Source organism: Alexandromys fortis, unplaced genomic scaffold (assembly GCF_014885135.2).
Source record: "Alexandromys fortis isolate MF-2015 unplaced genomic scaffold, M_Fortis_MF-2015_v1.1 scaffold_167, whole genome shotgun sequence".
NCBI lineage: Eukaryota > Metazoa > Chordata > Mammalia > Rodentia > Cricetidae > Alexandromys > Alexandromys fortis.
In genome coordinates this window covers 2,665,925-2,688,420 of record NW_026068050.1, presented here as the reverse complement: position 1 = coordinate 2,688,420, position 22,496 = coordinate 2,665,925, and the positions used below count along the sequence as shown (strand labels likewise).

The 22,496-nt window shown below is 39.4% G+C and overlaps 1 protein-coding gene across 9 annotated transcripts in view; it reads right to left on the bottom strand.

The window, feature by feature from the left end:
* Nucleotides 1–22,496, bottom strand: part of Dmxl2 (Dmx like 2) — a 121,583-nt gene that overhangs the window by 5,317 nt on the left and 93,770 nt on the right. For 5 of the 9 annotated variants that reach the window (XM_050119419.1, XM_050119410.1, XM_050119411.1 and 2 more), the window contains 13 exons: nt 21,400–21,648; nt 17,276–17,454; nt 13,036–13,166; nt 12,052–12,137; nt 11,088–11,289; nt 9,970–10,087; nt 8,288–8,350; nt 7,309–7,395; nt 7,107–7,228; nt 4,048–4,186; nt 3,116–3,176; nt 2,888–3,015; nt 2,302–2,379 (listed from right to left, as the gene is read on the bottom strand). In XM_050119419.1, the coding sequence (XP_049975376.1) occupies nt 2,302–2,379; nt 2,888–3,015; nt 3,116–3,176; nt 4,048–4,186; nt 7,107–7,228; nt 7,309–7,395; nt 8,288–8,350; nt 9,970–10,087; nt 11,088–11,289; nt 12,052–12,137; nt 13,036–13,166; nt 17,276–17,454; nt 21,400–21,648 (1,643 nt within the window). The remainder of the gene's footprint in view (nt 1–2,301; nt 2,380–2,887; nt 3,016–3,115; nt 3,177–4,047; nt 4,187–7,106; nt 7,229–7,308; nt 7,396–8,287; nt 8,351–9,969; nt 10,088–11,087; nt 11,290–12,051; nt 12,138–13,035; nt 13,167–17,275; nt 17,455–21,399; nt 21,649–22,496) is intronic. The other 4 variants (XM_050119416.1, XM_050119415.1, XM_050119417.1 and 1 more) reach the window with 1 other exon arrangement.

Genomic DNA, 22,496 nt, shown 5'->3' with positions numbered 1-22,496 from the left:
TTTAATCCCAGCACTCGGGAGGCAGAGGCAGGTGAATCCCTGTGAGTTTGAGGCCAGCCTGGTCTACAAGAACTAGTTCCAGGACAGCTAGGATGGTTACACAGGGAAACCCTGTCTCGAAAAACCAATATATATTTATATATATTTCATATTAGAAAGTGTTAAACTATTTGAGAATTTAGAAAAAATAAAAATAAACCTATGTAAGTCTCTAAAACTTCTAAGCTCTTTTTTTGGTTTTTCAACAGAGTTTCTCTGTGTAGCTCTGGCTGCCCTGGAACTTACTTTGTAGACCACAGCTACACAGAGAAACTCTGAGTTCACCTGCCTCTGTCTTCTGAGTGCTGAGATTAAAGGTATGAGCTACCACACCTGGCAACTTCTAAACTCTTAATAAAATAGTTTATTTGCAAATTACTTTGATAATATCCAATAATTTGATAATATCCAATAATTTAAAAGTTAGAAAGAGTTGATAGGTATGCTGATTTAAAAGTTATAATCTCTAATCAGGCAAGGTAGCTTCTTTACACTTTTAATCCTAGAACTCAGGAGGCAGAATCAGACAGATCTCTTTGAATTTGAGGTCAGGTTGTCAACAGAGCAAGTTCCAAGCTAGTCAATGGCTACATAGAAAGACCCTGTCTCAAAAAAAAATTATATTTTTTGAATTATAAGAAAAGAACTGGGCACTATAGTATGTGAACTAATAGACACAATGATGGATATTTGTAGCATCAGCTGAAATGCTAAAGACTGGAAGGTTGAGGCAGGAGAATCATTTGAGCCTAAGATTTGAAAGTCAGCCTGGGCTGCAACAAGATCCCACCAGAAACTAAATATATGAACTTACCAAAGACAGCTGATTAGATTAAGAGCTCAAACAATTTTAGTAATAACAACCTTGAATACCTTGATAAACTTAAAAATACTAGTATAAATCACAGTAAACAGTAACCTGAGGAGGCAAACTCTAACTTATCCAGCTAACCCTAGGCAGTGGTGCAGTCTGAATACAAACATCCACCTCTGCCACCTTTGTGCTCCCTGTGTCCACCCCAGCTTTGCCAATCACAAATGCACATTTAAAAGTAGCCCTTCACAAAGTCTACACGTCTAAACCTGCCCTAAAAGATTACTAAGAAGTCCCTGAAATGTGGGACACTGTCTACTAAGCCAAGTATTCCTTTCTTGCTATATCAGATGATGAGTAGAGAAATTTCAGAGAGAGAGCCCAGGTGGAGGATGCGGTATTTAAAAATAAACAGGATATTATTCTGCATGAGCGCATCAGACTGAAGACAAAACACTCTCAAGATACTTGCATTTCTGAGAAGACATTATGGCAGTCTGCAGTGCACTAATCCAAGGGATATTCTTATCTCATATATATATATGTATGTGTGTGTATACACATATATATGTATATGTATGGCAAGGGGAAAAACATGATCAAAATACATTGCATGAAAAAGATGTTTTAATAAAAACTTTTTTAAAAAAATCTAGATACTCTAGAAAGGACCCAGAAGGTTCTGGGCTGTCTAAGTCTCCATTTATTTATCTAATGGTCCCACCCAGGGCTGCAGAGGGTTCGGAGCTACAGAGAGCTCAGGGACAGAAGCCTGCATAGCTCTTCCACTCATGTGGTGCCTCACAGCCATCTCTACCTTCAGCTCCAAGGGACCTCATGCCCTCTTCTGACCTCTGCGTGCACAGACACGCATGCAGGCAAAACACATAAGAACAAAATGAGTTTATCTAATAAAAAAGTTTAACTCCCACTCACGACAGTATCCTCTTCCCCTCCTAGGCCACACCACTCTGTGTCATCAGGTGTTTAACACAGTATGGATAAATGTGTGAAGTAACCTTTTAGGGCTAGAGTTCAAGCTGGTTAGAAGGAAAAATTCTAAAGAAAGTTCATGCTCAGAACCTGTCTGAATCTTAATTATGTACTTAATAAAATTCTACAACTAAAATTTAGTTGTCATGAATAAAAACATTTTTTTTTAAAAAAAGAATTGTTTCCAATAAGGACAAAAGTGTCATTATAAAGGTATTCCAACCTGAACCACATACAGGGAAAATCCTTTAAGGTTGCCCGTGAAGGTAAAAAGCAAAAGTAGTTTGCTGTTGTTTGGAAATTTCTATCCAGATTGAGGCAAGACTGATTGCTCATGCTGGGCAGAACTGTCATTTCCCACAGAACCACTACTGAGACACACTGCTAAGGCAGACACACGTCACCAACACCATGTTCTTTCTCTACACGTACTCTGGAAATATGAGGGCACTTACCATGTAAGGCTTAGGATTCGATGCAGTTTGGTTAACTTGCCAGATACTCAGAAAACCCTCTCCGTCTGCAACACCACACTGTAAGAATGGCATGAACATCAAACACAGACCCTCAAAATTCCTGCCAAAGGTAAGATCACCTCTAGACAGGAGACTTGCTCAGATCCCACTTCACAAACCTCCTCCTACAGCCATGCCCACTGGGCTTCCCACAAAGTCTGAGTATCCCGCCTTCCTTGTCACCTTCTAAGTGAGCTCCACACCCTATTTCACTGTCTTTCCCTAAGCCTCCACAACAGAGGGAGGGAGAATACTGGGTGTCCCTAAGACTCCAGCAAGCTGGATGATGTCAACGGCACTGGGGACAGAAGTAGTTTTCTCTCACACCATGCTGAAATGAATGACTGATTTGTGAATTTGTATTTCTATTGTAGGAAAAAGGGTTATATAAACAAAATCTAATAAACTGACTACTCAGTTTAACCCCAGGATCCTTAAAATTTTTTGATACAGCTTTAATCAATATTTTATCCTCAGTATTCACAGTTATTTTAGATGTATTCAGCACTAACTCCCAGGAACAAACCTTGTTGCCTTGTGAGTTAAAATACAATCTAGTAACTCTTGCATTGCCAGCTTGACGGAAACAGACGAGTTGCTGAGGTCGTGTCCACTCAAACATGCGTACACTGCCATCCTGGGCACCTGTGAGATCTAAACACAGAAGGGGGGATAAGAAACTGAAGCTTTTCAATAATTCCTTTCTTCAAAACGAGAAAAGACACTTCAAACCCTCCGATGACAAGATACTTACAGTACTGGTGGACAGGGTGTGAAGTCATTCTCTTCACATTATGGAGGTTCCTTTTCATGAGCTTTAAGAGGAAAGATAGGTTTAAGCTGCACGTCCAGAAGGGACGAGGAAGGACAAGCGTCAGAAGAATTCCCATGAGAGACTAACTGGGATAAGCCCTGCAGAGGACTCTGAACACCTAACACACATCTGTGTAAACAGAAGCTGTCACTCACTGTACAGCCCTGCACTGTGTAGACATTACAGACTGCTTCCTCTAGTGACAAAGGGACTCTCATCCAACTGCCCCCTCCCTGAGAACCATCAGATTGTTTTTTCTCTTTCCTTCCTTCCTCCTTCCCTTCCCTTCCCTTCCCTTCCCTTCCCTTCCCTTCCCTTCCCTTCCCTTCCCTTCCCTTCCCTTCCCTTCCCTTCCCCTCCCCTCCTCCCTCCCCTCCCCTTCTCTTCCCTTCCCTCCCTCCCTCCTTCCTTCCTTCCTATAGGATCTGGCTATGTAGCCCAGGCTAGCCTCAAAGTTGCAGTCTTTCCACCTAACCTCCTGAATGTGAGGACTACAAGCATGCACCACTGACCACAGCTGGTATCCATATTCTTCAGAGAAGAACATGAAAGAATAGGGCTCCTTCACTACTGACCAAGAAGAATTAACCTTCAGTAATCTGAGGCAATTTTCAAACATAAATATACATGAACTCCTCTCTGACTTTGCTTTACTATTCTGTGTCTCAGTTTGCTCATCTATAAAATGATACTGGGGGATAATAACATCCATTCTGACCTGTGGTTGATGTATGAAAAAAATCATACACTGGGGAAACTCAAAGTAAATCAGTTATTCTCATCTTTAGGGCCATTTCTATGTCAAGTAACTTCAATGTACTTCTTAAGGAACCCATACCCAGACACCACATGTGCCTAGAAATAAGACATACCACGGTAGCTCCAGTACTGGTCTGCCCACTGCCTAGCCATGGCAGAGACGGAGGTGGGTGCACCTGGCTTGTAGCATGGGCGGCTGCAGCAGGCTGATATAGGGTTGTGGTGGAACCACGGTAATCAATATCATCTGAACTGTGGAAAACAGTTGCATAAAAGTTTTGCTCTCTCAACACAAATCAAACTACAGAGATTTTATTCAATCATATAAGATTCTTTTTCAATGTTTTTTTTTCTTGAGGATACAGATTTAGTAAGGGTTTTTCCTTTTTATTCTTTATCTTCTTTTCTTCTTTTTTTTAAAGACAGGGTTTCTCTGTATGACAGCTCTGGCTATCCTGGAACTTGGTTTGTAGACCAACCAGACTGGCCTCAAACTTAAGAGTGTGCCACCATTGCCCAGCACTTCTTTTTTTCAAATAACTTTCTTTTGCAGTTAAGTTATTATTTAAAAAATAGAATAAATATCCATTGATTAAAAACTTAGACACAGGGCAATGGTGGCATACAACTTTAATCCCAGCACTCTGGATGCAGAGGCAGGTGAATTTCTGTGAGTTTGAGGCCAGCCTGGTCTACAAAGCAAGCTTCAGGACAGTCAAGGCAATACAGAGAAACTCTGTCTCAAAAAAAAAAAAAAAGCAAAACAAACAAACAACTTAGGCACAAATCTTAATCTAGTCAATATTAATACTAGAATTTTCCCCCTTCAAACAAAATTTAAATTCAGTCTAATATATTATCTGTGGGAGCAGCTTTATTGCTACAAAATTAGAACAAGTATTTTAATCCTCTGTGAGGATTTATATGGGCAGCAATGGTTGACAGAGCAGGGAGACACACTTCCTTCAGGGGTATAGCACTGGGGAAGTCCTACAGTCCTATAAACAACCGTAATGAAATCCATGGGGTCACAAACACACCTACAAAAGACACAAAAAGAGAAGGGAAGCTAGCTGAGAAAATGAAAGAGGATCAGCTGGGAACAGAGAAAAGCAAAGAGGCCAGTAGTAATATGATCAATATATTATGTATATGTATGAGAATACCATAATGAAACCTATTATGTATAATAAAAACTTTTTAAAGAGTATTTAGCATCGATTTTGAGTAAACATAAATATTAAGTGATCTCTTTCATACACGTAACCCATATATCAAATTATTTTATTTTCCATTTATTTGCTTTTTTTTTTTTGTATGTATAGTATGTGTTTCCAGCTGCACAGACCCTTGGAAGTGAAAGGCTCAAGTCAGGTGCCTTCCTCGACTGCTCTCCACCATATTCTTTTGAGACAGGGTCTCTCCCTAAACTGGAGCTCCCCGTTTCTGCTAGGCTGGACGGCCAATGAGCTGCCGGAACCTACCTCTCAACGTTTTGCCGGTGCTGGTATTTCAGATACTTGCTACTCAGATGGTAGATGTATCCTGGAGATCCAGATTCAGGTCCTCATGATTATGCAGCAAACCCTTTAAAGCTCTCTCCATCCTTTATTTGCTTGTTTTTTTTTTTTTTTTTTTTTTTTTTTTTTGATTTTTCGAGACAGGGTTTCTCTGAAGTTTTTTTGTTTTTTTTTTGTTTGTTTGTTTGTTTGTTCCTGTCCTGGAACTAGCTCTTGTAGACCAGGCTGGCCTCGAACTCACAGAGATTCACCTGCCTCTGCCTCCCGAGTGCTGGGATTAAAGGCGAGCGCCACTACCGCCCCCGGCTATTTGCTTGTTTTTAGACAAGGTCTTGCTTTGTAGCCTAGACTGGCCTTGAACTTTAGATTCTTTTGTACCCGACTCTCCCAAGTGTCAGATACAAACCACCGCGTCCAACTATCCCTGCCTTCCTATCCCAGGAGCAACTGAGCTCAAGACTCTTGAATGCTAAACAGGGGCTCTAAGCTATTGCCCTAACCCCAAATTATACTTTTAAAAAAAAATATTTATTTATTTATTATGTATACAATATTCTGTCTGCGTGTATGCCTGCAGGCCAGAAGAGGGCACCAGACCTCATTACAGATGTTTGTGAGCCACCATGTGGTTGCTGGGAATTGAACTCAGGACCTTTGGAAGAGCAGGCAATGCTCTTACCCTCTGAGCTATATCTCCAGCCCCCCAAATTATACTTTTAAGGAAATAAGAAATATAATTTTAAAGATTCTTAAAGTTTTTCTTAAGGCCTGTGATCCCACTACTTGGAAAGTAAAAGGTAGAGACCAGGAGTTCAAGGTCTCGCTCAGCCACATGGTAAGCTGTAGGTTAGCCAGGGCAGCTGAGACCCTGTCTCAAAAAATCCAAAAACAAAAAAGAAAAAAAATCTTAAAATATTAATTTCATCATATAAAACATGAATGGAAGTTGTTTATGGCACAGTATACTATATTAAATGGTTCGAACACTCTAAACCTTGGTTAAAGCCTGGTTAAACTAACAGAAGGATGCACATGGGAAGCAGCCCCTAGGGCACCGTCCTGCGACACAGAACCCCGACTGGAGAAATGCAACATAAAGACAAACATCTAGGAAAAGCCTAAAATTAAAAAAAAAATAGTGCTGCAAAACTCTTTGGATGACAACTAAAGTTGATGACATTTTTATCTGTAACACTATAGAATTAATGAGACCAGCTCATCAATTAGTCTATAAATTTATACATTCTATTTTCTCCTTTCATTACCCAGATGAACTAAATTTACCAAGTACCATGTAACTCCTGACACTGCCTTGGGGTTAAATACCAAAGTGACAGTTTTAAACCTATTCTGGTTTAAATACTATTGGGCTGATGAGGGAGGGGGACTTGATCGGGTGAGGGGGAGGGAAATGGGAGGCGGTGGCGGGGAGGAGGCAGAAATCTTTAATAAATAAATAAATTAAAAAAAGTTTAATGGGAAAGCTATGAATAGTTTATAAATTTTGATATAAGTAAAGAACTTCTATTGTCAACTAAAACTATTATGTTTGTTTCTTGCACAACTGAAGAGAGGTAACATCTTTCTCTTCCCAATAATTTAGCAGGCACTGGCTGAAGACAATGGTATTTATAATCAACCATGAGACACACCTTTTAGATTCTCTATCATATTCTTCTCCAATCCATATATATGATTGACAGGCCAGCAGAGAAGTGACATCAAGTTCCTGAACATCATGTGTTGAAGCCAAAACAATTTCATTACAGTTTGCCTAAAAAGCAAAGAGAGAACAATGATTTGGGCAGTTTCACCAAAAGTCACCACACTGTTTATAATGGCTACAATGTTTACCTTATTAATAGAAAACGCCATGATCATGTCAGATTCCTTATGAATGACTTTTGCCTTCCCTCCTGGATAGCCCAGATCAGCTTCGACCTACAAAACATTGCTGAGGGTTAGTTGTTGCTGTGTGACTCTACACAGACATGAAATCCCATAGGATTACAGCTCAGTCAGAAGAAAATGTAGCAGCAGCAGGAAGAGAGAGTGGGGGAGCATTAGTGCACTGGAAATTAGTTTGGGAAATCTGCTCTCATGCTTCTGATGCTCTGTAATCAAACACCCCAATTATGTAGAGTCCCACTGTGAGTGCAGAGTAATGACTACAAAAGATGGCCAAAATTTTTCACAATTTATATATTTTAGTTCTTCCAAAAATGCACAAATATTCTCAAATATTCTGAAAAAAGTGTGTGTTTGTGTGTGTGTGTGTGTGTGTGAGAGAGAGAGAGAGAGAGAGAGAGAGAGAGAGAAAGGAAGAGAGAGAGAAAGAGAGAGAGAGAGAGAGAGAGAGAGAGAGGGAGAGAGAGAGAGAGAGAGAGAGAAAGAGAGAGAGAGAGTAGAGGGGCATGGGTGAAAGAGTCATAGAAAGTCAAAGGAGAGGCACGAGACACAGGAAGGGCTGGGAAATGGAACAAAGAACCTAGGAAGATGAGGGGAAAAGAATAAAGACTTGTCAGAAGGGAGGGGAAGGCATCCAGAGGATCAGAGACAAGGGGGAAGTAGAGCAGGAGAGTCAAGAAGAAAGTCCAGCTGGGTTTAAAAAACAGCTCAAACATGTGACAGAAGTGGAGATGAGAACAAGAAAGAAGAATCTACGGCTGAACAGAGCAGAGCTAGACACAGGGTGTTTCCTGTCCTCCACTCAAGGAGGGATGAGCAGCAAGTTATCTTCCTCAGCTGGGAGGTTGTGGTTAGCATAGAGATTAGGGTTAGCTCCGAGAACCTGAAGAAGTGAGTGGCAGACAGCGAGCGCACGGGAGACTACCTTGATATGGCAATCTTCTGCTACGGAGTTGTGTTTGACCTGCTCCACATGTTCTTCTACAGACTACAGAACACCACACCGTCACAAACACAAAACACATGCATAAAACAAACCATAAAGAGAATGAAAAGTTTCAAGCTAGAATAGTTATCATAAGAGATGACAAAACTGACTTCAAAAATTAAATTGGATAAAACAAAGTATCAGATAAACAAATTAAAACAACATAACTAGTTATTCTATCATATACACATGAAAACCTAAAAACTATTTCAAAATAAAAATTTATTATTTGTATACAATTTATATAACTTAAAATTCTCCAAACTATAATCTCTAAAAATAAGACCTATTTCTTTTAATTTTGTGTTATATACATGTATATACTGATATATGTGCAGGAGGTCACAGGGAGGCCAGAACTCAATACGCAGTGTCTTCCTCAGGCCTTCTCCACCTTATTTTTTGAAACAGGGCCTCTCGTTGAATCTGGAGCTCATCAATTACCAGCCAGCAAACTTCCTGGATCCACCTGTTTCTGCCTCTCAGTTCTGCTACCACACTTGGACTTCTATATAGGTGCTGGGGAACCTAACCCGTGTCCTTATACTTGCACGGAAAGCAATTTACTGCCTGAGCCATCTTCCCACTTATGACATTACTTGCTGCCCCCTCCAGTTATTTTTATATTTTTAGGTTCTAAAGACTGAACCCATGGCTTCACACTGTTAGAAAAGCACCTTTTGTTTTCACTGTTTCATTTTTACTTTTTAACAACTCTGAGTAATCGCATAACCAGAAGATTATTCTCCTTGTAAATAAATGTTTAAGAGAACAGTATACAGGGGAAAAAAGTATACTTGCTTGAGCCCTGATTGACAAGTCGTAAGGGAGGTACAACTGAAAATATTCCTCTACTGTGGGAACCCCAGAAGACACGATCAGAGCCTGAAACTTCTCCTCAGTGGTCCTGATGAGACAATTTCAGCCTAACAGTCCATTCAGATTCTCTGACCCTCCTGAGAAGGGTTAATTCAGTGAAAGTCAACAACTGAAAAATCAGCTTGCTAAGTCAACTACCTGGTCTGACATATTTATTAATTTGACAAAAGCTTGATTTGTGAAATATTTTTTCTTTAACCGATTTGATGAATAAAGCTACCTTCTTATGCCAAAAATTTCAAATGTTTTAGAACTAGTCAACATATCAGTTTTTGTTTTTAAAATTTTTATTTGTTTGTATGTATGTATGTATAGTGTGTATATACCACACGTGTGTGGGTGACCACAGAGGCCAGAGGCCAGAGACAGTGTCATGTCCCCTTGAGCTGGAGGTAGAGGCAGTTGTGAGCTGCCAGACTTGGAGCTAGGAACAGAACTCAGGTCCTCTGAAAAAGTAGTGAGTGTTCTTAACTGTTGAACATGTTTACTCTCCCTCTCCCCTCCTTCTTGCTCTACCATGGAACTTGCACTGTTTCATGGCTATGAGATGGAGATGCTAAGTTTTATAAAAGCTCACTAAAGCTTGATAAGCTTTGGCTACTCCTCAGAATGTCTAAAAATAACAGAGAACAACCCATCCGAAAATACATTTTCAAAAGAAGTCAAATACTAAAAATCAGATATGTTAAAAAGAGAGACTAAAGAAAAACTACAACAGAAAAAAATTAATCTCAGAATACCTCACTTTGCTTTCTCTTCTTTGTGAAAATGTATCTAATAAATGTCTCCTGAAGAACTTCCTGTTTGACAAGGAAATGCCAGAGTCGCTTGACTGGCAGTGCAGACGCATCCCGAGATCTATCAAATGGACAAATGGTTGACAACCAATCAGCTCAGAGAAAACACAGCTTTTGCAGACATTTGCTTCAAATCCTCCAAGTGTGTTCAAAGATTTACTTCCCTCTTAATTTTAGATTTTCCTGAATATACACCGAGTAGTCAATTTTCCAGTGGCACTGAATAAACTAGGGGAGATAAATATCAAGTGACTCATTGCTCATTGGTTTTTGGTTTTTAATTATATTCTAGGCTTTCCAGATAGTAAAAGCACACGGATGAATATAAAAAAACAGATAGTATTTCCAATTGTTTAAGTATATCATCTTGTGAATACTACTGCTAAACATGGCTGGTTCCTTTAAAACAAAGCATACAGACACATAAATTTAATCCAATTTAAATATTATATATTGTGTATATATGTTAATATATCACATATAAACCTATGAAAATATAATTTTTATATTTTTATGTGTTAGTCAAAAATAATTTTTTGAAGTCATGACGCTCACCAAAAGGGTTGAGGTAGGTAGGTAGGGCATCAAAATAACATTAAAATCTTTGTTTTGCTTTTAATTAATTATTCACAGAAAAGTCAGTAACACTGATTACAATATAGATTATTATCAAATCTCCCTGAAGAGTAAGAAACACAACAGATAGTAAATGACCTTTTTCCCAACTACAAAAGTAACATATTGCCGGGAATAGTGACACAAGCCTTAAATTCCAGCACTGGGGAGACAGAGGCAAGCAGATCTCTATGAGGTTGAGGCTAGTCTGGTCTACAAAGTGAGTTCCAGAAGAGTCTATGCTGTTACACAGAGAAATTCTGTCTAAAACAAACAAGAAAACAAAGCAAAAAACAAAAGTAATGCAGCTATAAAACACTGCTGAACCCTGGCTGCAGTTTTATTGTAAAAACTATTCTGAAGGCTACTGACATACTCTGTCAAATTGTTTCTTAGAAGAGTTAAACCAAGCTACACTATCATCAGGATTCTAAGAAATTTCTTACTTGAATGGAGTGTTCTCAGGCTCCAGCATTGCTTTATTTCGCAGAATAGCTGGCCCAGCTCCCACTGAGAGGTCAGCTGGGTATGTGTTGACATAGTTAGGGGGTGGACCTTCAAAGTGATCCATTTTCTCCTGCAGAGTCTGTTCCCAGTTCTCTAAGTTTTTAATGACAGCAATTCCTAATGGTGATGTCACAGGGAGCTCTAGAAGATGAGAAAATCAGGTCACTAGACATCTGCAAAATCTGAACTCTTAGAGCCAATCTCCTGAAAATAAACAGATCTGAACACATAAATCTTGTAAGACTATTATTAGTTTTAATCTTCATGCTTTCAACAAAACGGAAAGCACTAAAACAAGCGAAGAAAAATAAAAATGCCCAGCTTTCCTGGTCTAGATTCTTATTCTTTCAGTCTTCTAGGCAGACTGCAGTTCTTATATCAAATTCAAAACATAGACTGGAGCCTGCAAAAGAAGACTGCAAAATAGGAAATGCAATATTTTTAAAATATTAAATGTTCTTCTATACAGATTTTGAATATTAACTTAATAGCAATTTATTATATTTAACTGACTTTTGTGGTGGTTTGAATAGGAATGGCCCCCACAGACACATGTGTTTGAATATTTGGTCCACAGGGAGAGGCACTATTAGGAGGTGTGGCATTAGGAGTAGGTGTGGCTTTCTTGGAGGAAGTATGTAAGTAGGGGGTGGTGGGTTTTGAGGTCTCAGAAGCTCAGTTCACTTTTGCTGCCTGGGATCTAGTTGTAGAAGTCTCAGTTCCTTCTCCAGCACCATGTCTGCCTGCATGTTGCCATGCTTCTCATCATGATAATAACAGACTGAACCTCTGAAACTGTGAGCCAGTTCCAATGAAATGTTTTCCTTTATCAGAGTTGCTGTGGTCATGGTGTCTCTTCACAGCAATAGAAACTCTGAGACACCTTTCAAATTCCAAACTCACCAGAAAATTCCAGTCCAGCAATAGGAAAGAAATTCTTTATATTGTGAAGTGCCAGTTTAACCATTGTCAGATGTAGAAGAGCCCAGCTGTTTGGGAAGAGAAAAACAAAACAAAATAAACAAACTACTTATCATCCTAGAAACAGAATCACAGGAAAAGAGCAGTGATGCTCCTATCAACTGTTTGGCCCAATTTCAACTCAGAAAAGCAGTCTCTGACTTTTATTACACAAAAAATGGCTTATTTATAGTCTTTGAAAAATAAAACTTTAGGCAGGGTGTGGTGGCGCACACCTTTGATTCCAACACTTGGAAGGCAGGGACAAGTGGATCTCTGTGTGTTCAAGTCCACCTTGATCTACAAAGTGGAAGGAAGGGAGGAAACTTTAACAATGTATCACACTTAGAATAAAAGAAAATTACCTAAGTAGAAAAATATTTCTCGTACAGTCACAAAAAAATTAGTAGCATATCATTTATTGATGAAGTTCTAAAGTCATGTTATATTTTTTCTCAATTACATGTTAGTTTTACAATTTTCATGGAAACTATCTAGAAACTTAACTGAAAGATAACTCCTAAAATATCACTTATATATATATATATCACTTTCAATATAAATTCATTGTAATATTATTAATTTATTCAAAAACAAAACTGAAAGCCAGCATGGTGTCAAGTGACTTTAATATAGCACTCAGGAGGCCAAGGCAGATGGAGTTTGAGGTCAGCCTGGTCTACACAGCAAGTTCTAGGTCAGCCAGAAAAACTTAGATAAACTCTGTCTCAATTTTTTATTTTTAAATTTTGGATTATTGTTTGGTTTTTTGTTTTGTAGACCAGGCTGGTCTAGAATTCAGAGAGTTCTCTGCCTACCTCTGCTTGGATTAAAGGTATGAGTTACCTCATCCAGCTACATATAGTTATAAATAATATCAAATTTTTCTGCAAAAGAAGGTCAAAAGGGGATAGGAGGCTTGTTTACCTATAGGAATTAGGATCTTGGTGTTCCTGTATTTGTGTGTCTGAAAAAAAGGCATCGTCTTCTTCATCATCACTGTGAACACTCTCATCAGAGTCATAGATGACACCACTATCAGACAGAGGAAGAAATGGCTGCAACGAAAGGCAAAGCCATTGGTAAGTATGCAATTTCACAACATATTAAATATGCAGTAAATGTTTAAAACACTTAAACATTTCTACAGTATTTCAACATACGGTTTAACTCTGATCTAAAACTGAATACATTAAATTGTGCCAATCTAAGCAAAACTTTCTTTAACAAGTTCGAGATTTACAAAAGTCACAATTATCAGGGGGAAAATATCTGAGATTCAACAGAACTGCCTAAAAGAAGATGAGTCTGAGTCTCACTCAATTCTACACAGACAAGAGAATTAAAACCTAAGGAAGAATTCTTCTTTGTTTTTTCTTCTCTTGTGTTTCTTTCCTCCACATACAGGTCAGAGCCCAGGTATGTTTTTAGGACTTTGGTTTTCCTTTGGGCTTTGGACATTGCCAAATGTCCCCTGCTCTGCATTTCCCTGGCTTTCTACACAGGTCTTATAATGTTAAGCTACCCTATTAACTTGTGCCTGCTTCTGGAAGGATAGAATCATTTCCTGTTTTGATGTGGGAGTGTCATATATCAATCTGTTGATTTCATTGGTTAAGTAATAAACCAACTGCTTGGCCTCATAGCTTAGAACATAGATGGGAGGAGGAAACAGAATAGAATTCTGGGCGGAAGAGGAAGTGAGGTCAGACTCTGCGCTGCTTCCAGAGGGACCGGACAGCCGCCATGCTCTGCTCTCCCAGGCAGCTGCAACCCACGATGGACTTAGGCTAGAATCTTCCCGGTAAGTGCACCTTGGGGTGCTTACACACATCATTAGAAATGGGCTAGTCCAGGTGCGAGAATTAGCCTGTAAGGGCTAGAGTTCATGGGCCAAGCAGTTCTTAAATGAACACAGTTTGTGTGTTGTTATTTCAGGCATGAGCTAGCCAAGTGGCCGGGGTGTTGGGGACGCAGCCCCGCCGCTTCATATTTCAACACTGTTTGAAGGGCTCCAATTTTACTTCTCTCTGATTCCTCTCTTATCTTACTTCTCCATCACACCTCTATGCAGGTGCCAGTCAAGGACTTCCTTTCCTTCCTACACTGGTAGTTATAAAGATGGAACTACTAATACACTTTTGGCATCCCTCTAGATAGTATCACTGGAGGAGTACCCCATTGCCACATCCTATGACCCACTCATCTCAAAAAAAATCTAGATAGATTACATAAGATCCCCACCACAACCAAAGACAAAGACTAAGACATAGCAGCAAAATGCAATGTATAAATCTTATTTTGGACCCTAACTTTCAAAGTCAACTATATAAAAACATTTAAGATACAAAGGAAAAGTGTACATGATGGATACTTGATGCCATTTAAAATAATGCTAGTGTGATTCTTTTCAAAATATGCTCTTTCGGTCTGGAGAGGTGGCTCAGTGGTTAAAACTACAAGCTGCTCTCCTAGAGAATCTGGGTTTGATTCCCAGCACCCACATGGTAGCTCACAACTACCTGCAATGTCATTTCCAATAGATTTGACACCCTCTTCTGGCCTCCTTAGACACTACATGTACGTGCTAACGCCACACATGCAGACAAAACATCTATACACATAATTGTCTTTAAAAGCTGTGTGTGGTGACATATGCCTTTAAAAAAAAAAATCTGCTCTTTGACTGTTGCTGCCTGTCTGTTTTGTAAGGACAGCACAGGCTGATTTCAAACTGGCACCTCCTTGTGCCCACAGTCCTAGTACCAGTGCAGGGATTACAGCTATGTGCCACCAAATCTAGTTTTAAAGCACTCTTTACCAAAAAAACAAACGCCCCCTCCCCAAAAAAAGCCTCCAGGCTGTGGTGGCACATGCCTTTAATCCAGCACGCAGGAGGCAGAAGCAGGCAGATCTCTTTGAGTTTGAGGCCAGCCTGGTTTACAGGAGCTAGTTCCATGACAGGTTCCAAAGCTACAGAGAAATCCTGTCTCAAAAAGCCAATAAAATAAAATAAAAAAAAATCATGTATTTATTTTATGTGGGTGTATGCATGTGTGTGGGCACATGTGGACTATGACACACAAGACAAGTCAAAGGACAACTAAAGGAGTTCTCTCCTCCCACCGTGTGGGTACTGAGGCTTGAATTTGGCTACCATTTAGCAGCAAGTGCCTTGTCCCAATAAGCCATCCTGCTGCCATCCTCCAGAGCCGTTTATCAAGCAGCTTTTAAAAAATTATCATTTGTATGCATGCCTGTCATATTCAGAGGACAGTGTGTGAAGATGGATCTTTCCTTCCTCTCCATGCAAACTCCAGGAAGTTAACTAAGGTATCCTGACTAGCATAGAAAGCTCCAAAATTCATTGTAAAAATTAAATACTGTCCAGGTATGAGGGGACATACCTATGCTTTGAGGATTTATGAGGTGGGGACAGGAGGACTGAGGCAAGTTCAAAGTAGTCTACACAAGGCTACACAGCAAGACCCTGTGTCCAAAAACACTTATGAAAACATTTATGAATGAAATTTCATGAGTTCTACATTTGTTTCTAACCAATCAATGGTAAACAAAGGTAAAATGAAATAATTGTCCAGCAAGTTGACAATTTTTGAAACTAGGTGATAGATAAGGATTTAGAAATTATTTTTTCTTTTGTATATATTTGAAGCTTCCACAACAGAAAATTTTTAATGATAATTATATGGCTTTCTTTCTCCTTCCTTCCTTCCTTCCTTCCTTCCTTCCTTCCTTCCTTCCTTCCTTCCTTCCTTTCTTTCTTTCTTTCTTTCTTTCTTTCTTTCTTGAGAAAAGGTCTCACTATATATCCCTGACTGGTTGGAACCAGCTATGCGGGCCAGGCTAGTCTCAAACTCAGAGATCCACTTGCCTCGGGAGTGCTAGGATTAAAGGTATGCACCACCACACCTAGCTAGCTATACGTTTTTTAATGTTATAAAAATTGTTTGCCTTATAATGTTAATTTTAAAAAGTGAAACACAAAGCCAGTCTCAAATTTGCTATTTCCTGCTCCTACTTTTTGAGTGGAAATACAGACGTGCCATTTCCTGGCATATTTTTTTCTTAGTATGTTTTTGCATTTTCTAAATTTTCATAACCTTATATTAGTCACGAAAAAACATCCTAAAATGAAAATAGGTTGGCATATTACCATTTACAAGTTGTCACTGTCAACAGTAATGATGCTAAAGGCTTTAGAGATGGCAAGGAGAGTCTTTAATTGAAAAGGTGGGGCCCCAGGGCTTGCATTTCTCAGAGCTGCTACTCTGGGGCATACTTTGCAGATCACTAAATAATCCAAATTTCTAAGATAGCAATGTTTCAAAAGCTAAGAGCAACATAGTATACAAAGAAACAGGAGGTTCAATGCTTCAGTAACCCAGGAGGTGGTGGTGCATGCCTTTAATCCCAGCACTCAGAAGGCAGAGGCAGAAGGATTTCTGAGTTCAAGGCCAGCCTGGTATACATAGTGAATTCCAGGACAGTCAGGGCTACATTGTGAGACCCTGTCTCAAAAAAAAAAAAAAAAACAGACAAGCAAACAAAACACTATGAGGTCTTATTGGCATGAACAACAAGGTGACTACAGTGTTAGTTCACACAAAAGAGGAAATCCAGCAAGTGTCATATTTGCATGCACCAATACTGTATGAGACAGGCTAACAGCGTAGGTATCACCATGAGTACGCTGATCTTTATACAAGTCTTCTCTGCTTGGAGAAACAAAGATGTCATGGGACCTCACCATAGCCTGATTAATCCTCAAATTCATGCTGATCAAGATAACTGCTGATAACAGGAGAAGATACAGAATAAACAAGAATCCCCATCAACTTAAAAAGATGAGTCTGTAATATGTTAATAAACGGACTTCCAGTTTTTACCTAAGACCCACATGACTTTAATTCTTTTCATCTATTGTCATTTGATAATCACTAAATTTTCTAGGACTATTCTCATCTATTGTCATTTGATATTGCTAAATTTTCTAGGACTATTTATTTGGTTTCTGGACTTGAGAGATTAAATTTCTAAACTGAGGTGACTGAACCAAAAGCTCTTCCATCAATCATTTGGATGTGACACATATTCGAGAGTCAATAAAACAGACACATTTAAAGTCTGCACACTTCATACTCCTTACCTTTGCAACAAAGTAATCCCACATACTAAGTTCTGGAGGAATAAATTTTTCTCTGTAAGATGGTCTTTCTGCAGGCACTGGTGGTGGGGTAGCATCTTTTACAGGCCTTCCAGGGACCAGCATTCTCATGTTAAATCTCCTTCGGTGTTTATCTATGTCTTCAGCAGGAACAGGAGGTGCTGAATGAAATTTAAAGGTCAGTATTAGTTTATAGACTTAACCTTTCTTCTGCTCCTCCTCTTGCCATGCAATATTCTAGACTAATTTTAAACTTTCATGGTTACAATGTATCAATATTCCATGGCAAGAGTCATGGCAAAGAAGCAGGTGGACATCATCCAATGAAGTTACTTGCTATACAGACTACTGGCTTACGTAAATCCCTTAAGATGCATTAAGAGGAGCCAGAGATATGGCTTAGCAGTTAAGAGTACTACTCTCACAGAGGCCCCAAATTTGGTTCCCAGACCAATTTCAGGCAGCTCACAACTATACATACGTTTAGCTCCTGGGGATCTGACCACACTTCTGGGCTCTAGAGGCACATGCAGTTAGGTACATGTGTGTGTGCACACACACACACACAATTATTTTTAAAGATGCATTAAAGAAATGGCATACGCTGTAAATATTTACAAGAGTGACTGAGTGAATGACTATGTGTTCAAGAACTGATTCAAGATCTGGGTGTAGTAGTGGAGCATACTTTTAGTCCCAGCACTTGGGAGCCAGAGGCAGGAAGATCTCTAAGTTCAAGGCTAGCCTCGCCTAATGAAATTCAGGACAGTCAGAGACACAGTGAGACACCCTGACTCAAAAAAACAAACAACAAACAAAACAATGAAAAAACAAAACTGTTTCAAGAACATGTAGAGTATAAGGGTATACAGAGTATCTTTTTAAAATAGCAGAAGCACAAAGGAAAGGAGAAAAAGCAACCAGAATAAATGGTCAAAGGAGACTATGTAAATGAGGGGTAAAGCACTTGTGTAGACAAGAGCTATCAGGAGAGTCATAACAAGGCCAACTTGTAGAATCAGACCAGAGCCAGTCTGTGGACCTGATATGAGGTGCTCACCTTATGGGCAGTTCTCACTAAAGCTTCTTAAGCTAGTCCCATGTGAGGAACACTTTGCTTGGTCCATTAAGAGGAAAGTAGAAGATGGTGTGAGAAAGATATGAACGAGTATGGTAAATGGTACACACCAGAGGAAGAATTGTACATAAAGAAATATCATAGTAATTTAAGAACTAATTGGATATGGAAGAGCCACAAACAGAACAAGTCCAAACAGCCATATTTTTCAAAGCACATCCAGAATATTACCAACTTTAACTTGCTTGTATTATTTTATAAATCTATAAACCTAAGGTAAAACAGAACTGGGCAGTGGCGTCATATACTTTCAATCCCAGCACTTGGGAAGCAGAGACAGGGGAATATCTGTGAGTTCAAAGCCATCCTGGTTTACGAGGTGAGCTCCAGGACAGTCAGAGCTACACAGGGAAACCCTGTATTGAAAAACCAAAGAAAAGAAAAAGTATACAACTCAGTGGTGTCTCCTCCGTTTATACTGCTGTACAGTGCCCACCTAAATGCAGTTCAAAAGCAATGTCATTACAGGTGGACCCACAGGCCCACAGGTGTCCACTCTAGACATGTCGCACAGGTAGAGTTAATAACATGTGCTCTGTATGCCTGGTTTCTTTTGACCTAAGTTTCCAGATTCATGTACATTACAGTATATATTAGTAGTTCATTCTGTTTTAGGCTGAGAAACCCTCTCCTGGGTGTAAATATCACACTATTCACCTACTTAGTTTTATCCATAATCATGTACTACATATTCAATGGGCTTCTTTTTTTAAGATTTTTTTTTAATTTTTATTTTATTTCACATGCATTGGTGTTTTGCTTTCATGTATGTCTGTATGAAGGTGTCAGATCCCCTAGAACAGGAATTACAGACAGCTGTGAGCTGCCATGTGGGTGCTGGAAATTGAACCCAGGTCCTCTAGAAGAGCAGCCAGTGCTCTTAACTGCTGATCCGTCTCTCTAGCCCCACCAATGAGTTTCATTATGACACTTTTGAACATGTATATAATGCAGTGAGATGAATTCACCCTCCATGACTGTTCTTGACCACCTCCCACTCTAATTCTCCTCTTCTGCTTCATGCCTTTTTTTTTTTTTTTTTTTTTTTTGACAAGGGCTCACTATGTAGCCCTGGCTGGTATGGAGCTCGCTATTAATATCTAAAATGGTCTCAGGAACATAGATGCACCTGCCTCTTACTCCCAAGTGATGGGATTAAAGGCATGCATGACCACACCTTTTTGTTTATGTGTGTACAAGCCAATGAGTTTAATTAAGTTGGCTTGCATAGGCATGGGTTATTTATCCACTTATACTTGATGGTAGCCCACAATTATCAAAGCATCCTTCCCAGAATCCCTACTTTTATTCTGCTGCATAGCTGATTCTCCACAAAGTAGCGAGAGTGGATCTTCAGAAAACCTAAGTCTGTCACTACTTAAAATCCTCCATCACTATCTCTCTTTCCATAGAGCAGAAACTCAACTCTATATCATGATTCACAAAACCCTCCTCCACTCTCCCATTGATCAGAACTCTGATGGCTTCTTAGAAAGGAAATTCGGTCTTTCCTTTGCTCACTGTTCCTTCCATCTGCCCAGAGTGTCTGGACATCTAGATGGTAAAATTGCAGACCTCCCTAGGGATCCACTGCAAATGTAACCTGATCAGAAACACATCTCCTCACCACCTCACTAAAGTGGTCCTATCCCCTCCTCACCATTCTCTTCGTACTGCCCCTATTTGTCTTGATCTTCTCACACTCCAGACTAGAACAGTCTCCAAAAGATAGCACATTTAGGGAATGAGTAGATACTAAGATGAAGGCACTCTCAGAAGTCTGAAACCTGGACGACTTAATGGAACGCATTAACACCAGTAGGAAAGGGAAGCTCAGTGGGCTAACGCTTGCTTAATGGGCACAAAGCACAGGGGTTTGCTCCTCAGCACTGACAGGAAGTATCTCATATCTACCATAAACAAACAAAAAATGTGATTTAGGAGAAAAAATTTTAAATTTAAAATGTGCTGCAATTATGTAGGACTAAAGAAGGGTGGAAGCAACAGGAGCTGGTGAGATCACATCCCTCACACCTGAACTAAACATGGGCCTTAGGACAGAGGTGAAAATGTGTCATTTAAACTCTTCATGTGACTTGTTCCTTATCTGTAATATAACATTCCTGTTCTGTAGATGAATTACGGTGCTTTCTACGTTTTAAGGAAAAAACTTCCCTCCCCTTACCCCACGAGCTTAAAAAGTGGGATAAAAATATATTCCTGACCATAATGAAAAAAATACACACACACATGGTTTTTTGTTTGTTTTTTTCAGTTTTATTCAAGACAGGGTTTCTCTGTGTAGCTCTGATTGTCCTAAAACTCACTTTGTAGACCAGGTTGGCCTCAAACTCACAAAATCTGCCTGCCTCCACCTCTCTTGGAATTAAAGGCCTGCGCTACCACCACCCGGCCACACACCTGGAATTTTTAAAACTGTATTTATATGACTATAAATTTAATCTGAGGCCAACTGCAATGACAGCGCTGGGGACTTCCATACAGCTTTTGTTTTCTTTTTTCTTTCTTTTTTTTTTTTGAGGGTTTCTCTGTAGCTTTGGAGTCTGTCCTGGAACTAGCTCTCGTAGACCAGGCTGGCTTCGAGCTCACAGAGATCCGCACGCCTCCGCCCCCCCCCCCCCCGAGTGCTGGGATTAAAGGCGTGCGCCACCACCGCTAGCCCTTCCTCACATCTTTAATGACCTCATTTTCTCTATACTGTCCCTCCCTTACTGTTACCTTTCTTGCTGTTTCTTATTCTCTTCAAACATGTACTGGCTTTCCAACAACAAAAATATTACTTCTATAACAAGAAAGGAAAAAAATTCTAGCTTTATTCTAATTTAAGCTATTTATTTTCCTTAAAAAAAAAACTACTACATTCTTAAAGTAAATAGCTAAGACATTCAAAATCTTACTGTAACTTTGGAAGTTACTTATATACAAATCTGTATCATATTTTTCTTACCTGCAATACTTTCTGATTGTCTCCGAGGCTTCACAACAAGTTTCACGCCCCCTCCAAAAACAGCAGCCCACATTCGATTATTTAATGGGTGGGCTGCAAGCCGAAACAATTCGTTGGAGGAATTTGTGGCAAGTGCATGTATCAGTAAACTTAAGTAAACAGCAACAACAGCTTCACACAACAGAACATTCAATTTTGGCTGGTCTTCATCTTGGGCAGAACTCAAGAGATTAATAAGTGAGCTCACACCTGTAACAGACAGAATATCATAAAAAAATCAGTACAATGTACAAAAAGAAAAAAGGCACACATATTTGCAGTTTAAATTAAGTACTTATTCTCTATAAAACAGCATTTTTATAAGTATCAAATAATTAGGATAAATGAATTATAATCTATTGCATGAAGAGCCATTTATAGCCATAAAACAGGTCAGTTATAGACTACAGAGGAGAAAGGAAAACTCTTCCTTACAGCAGAATTCCAACTTCATAGCCATGGTAGTTTGAATGAAAATGGCCCTGCATGTCTGTCACTGATGAGACTCTATCCCTAAATTCCAGGCAATGGAAATGATGTGCTCATGAAGTGTTGAGCTCTTATTATGCTGGTCACTACAGCTATTTAAGTTTAACTTTCTTAGCGTTCTCAAAATACTTACTATGGCACTTAAATGGCTAATCCACAGCAGAAAACATCAACAACAAGCAAAATTTACCAACTCAAAAGAAAAAAATACCAACTCTTCAGAAACAACAGGAAATTGATCAATAGTTTTCAAAGGTCAATAGTTTAGAAAGAAATTTAGGTGGGGTGCTGATGGCACATGTCTTTAATCCCAGCACTTGGGAAGCAGAGACAGGTGGATTCTGTGAGTTTGAGGCTAGCCTGGTCTATAGAGTGAGATCCAGGACAGTAAGAGCTACATAAAGAAACCCTATCTTGAAAAAGAAAAAAAAAAGGAGCAGCTTGGGAACATGACACAGTGGGTAAGGCGCTAAAGCACAAAGGAAGGACCTGCGTTTCAGTCTCCACAACCTACACAAAGCCAAGAGTGGCAACATGTCTGTAACTGCAGCGCTCCTGCCAGGGGTGGG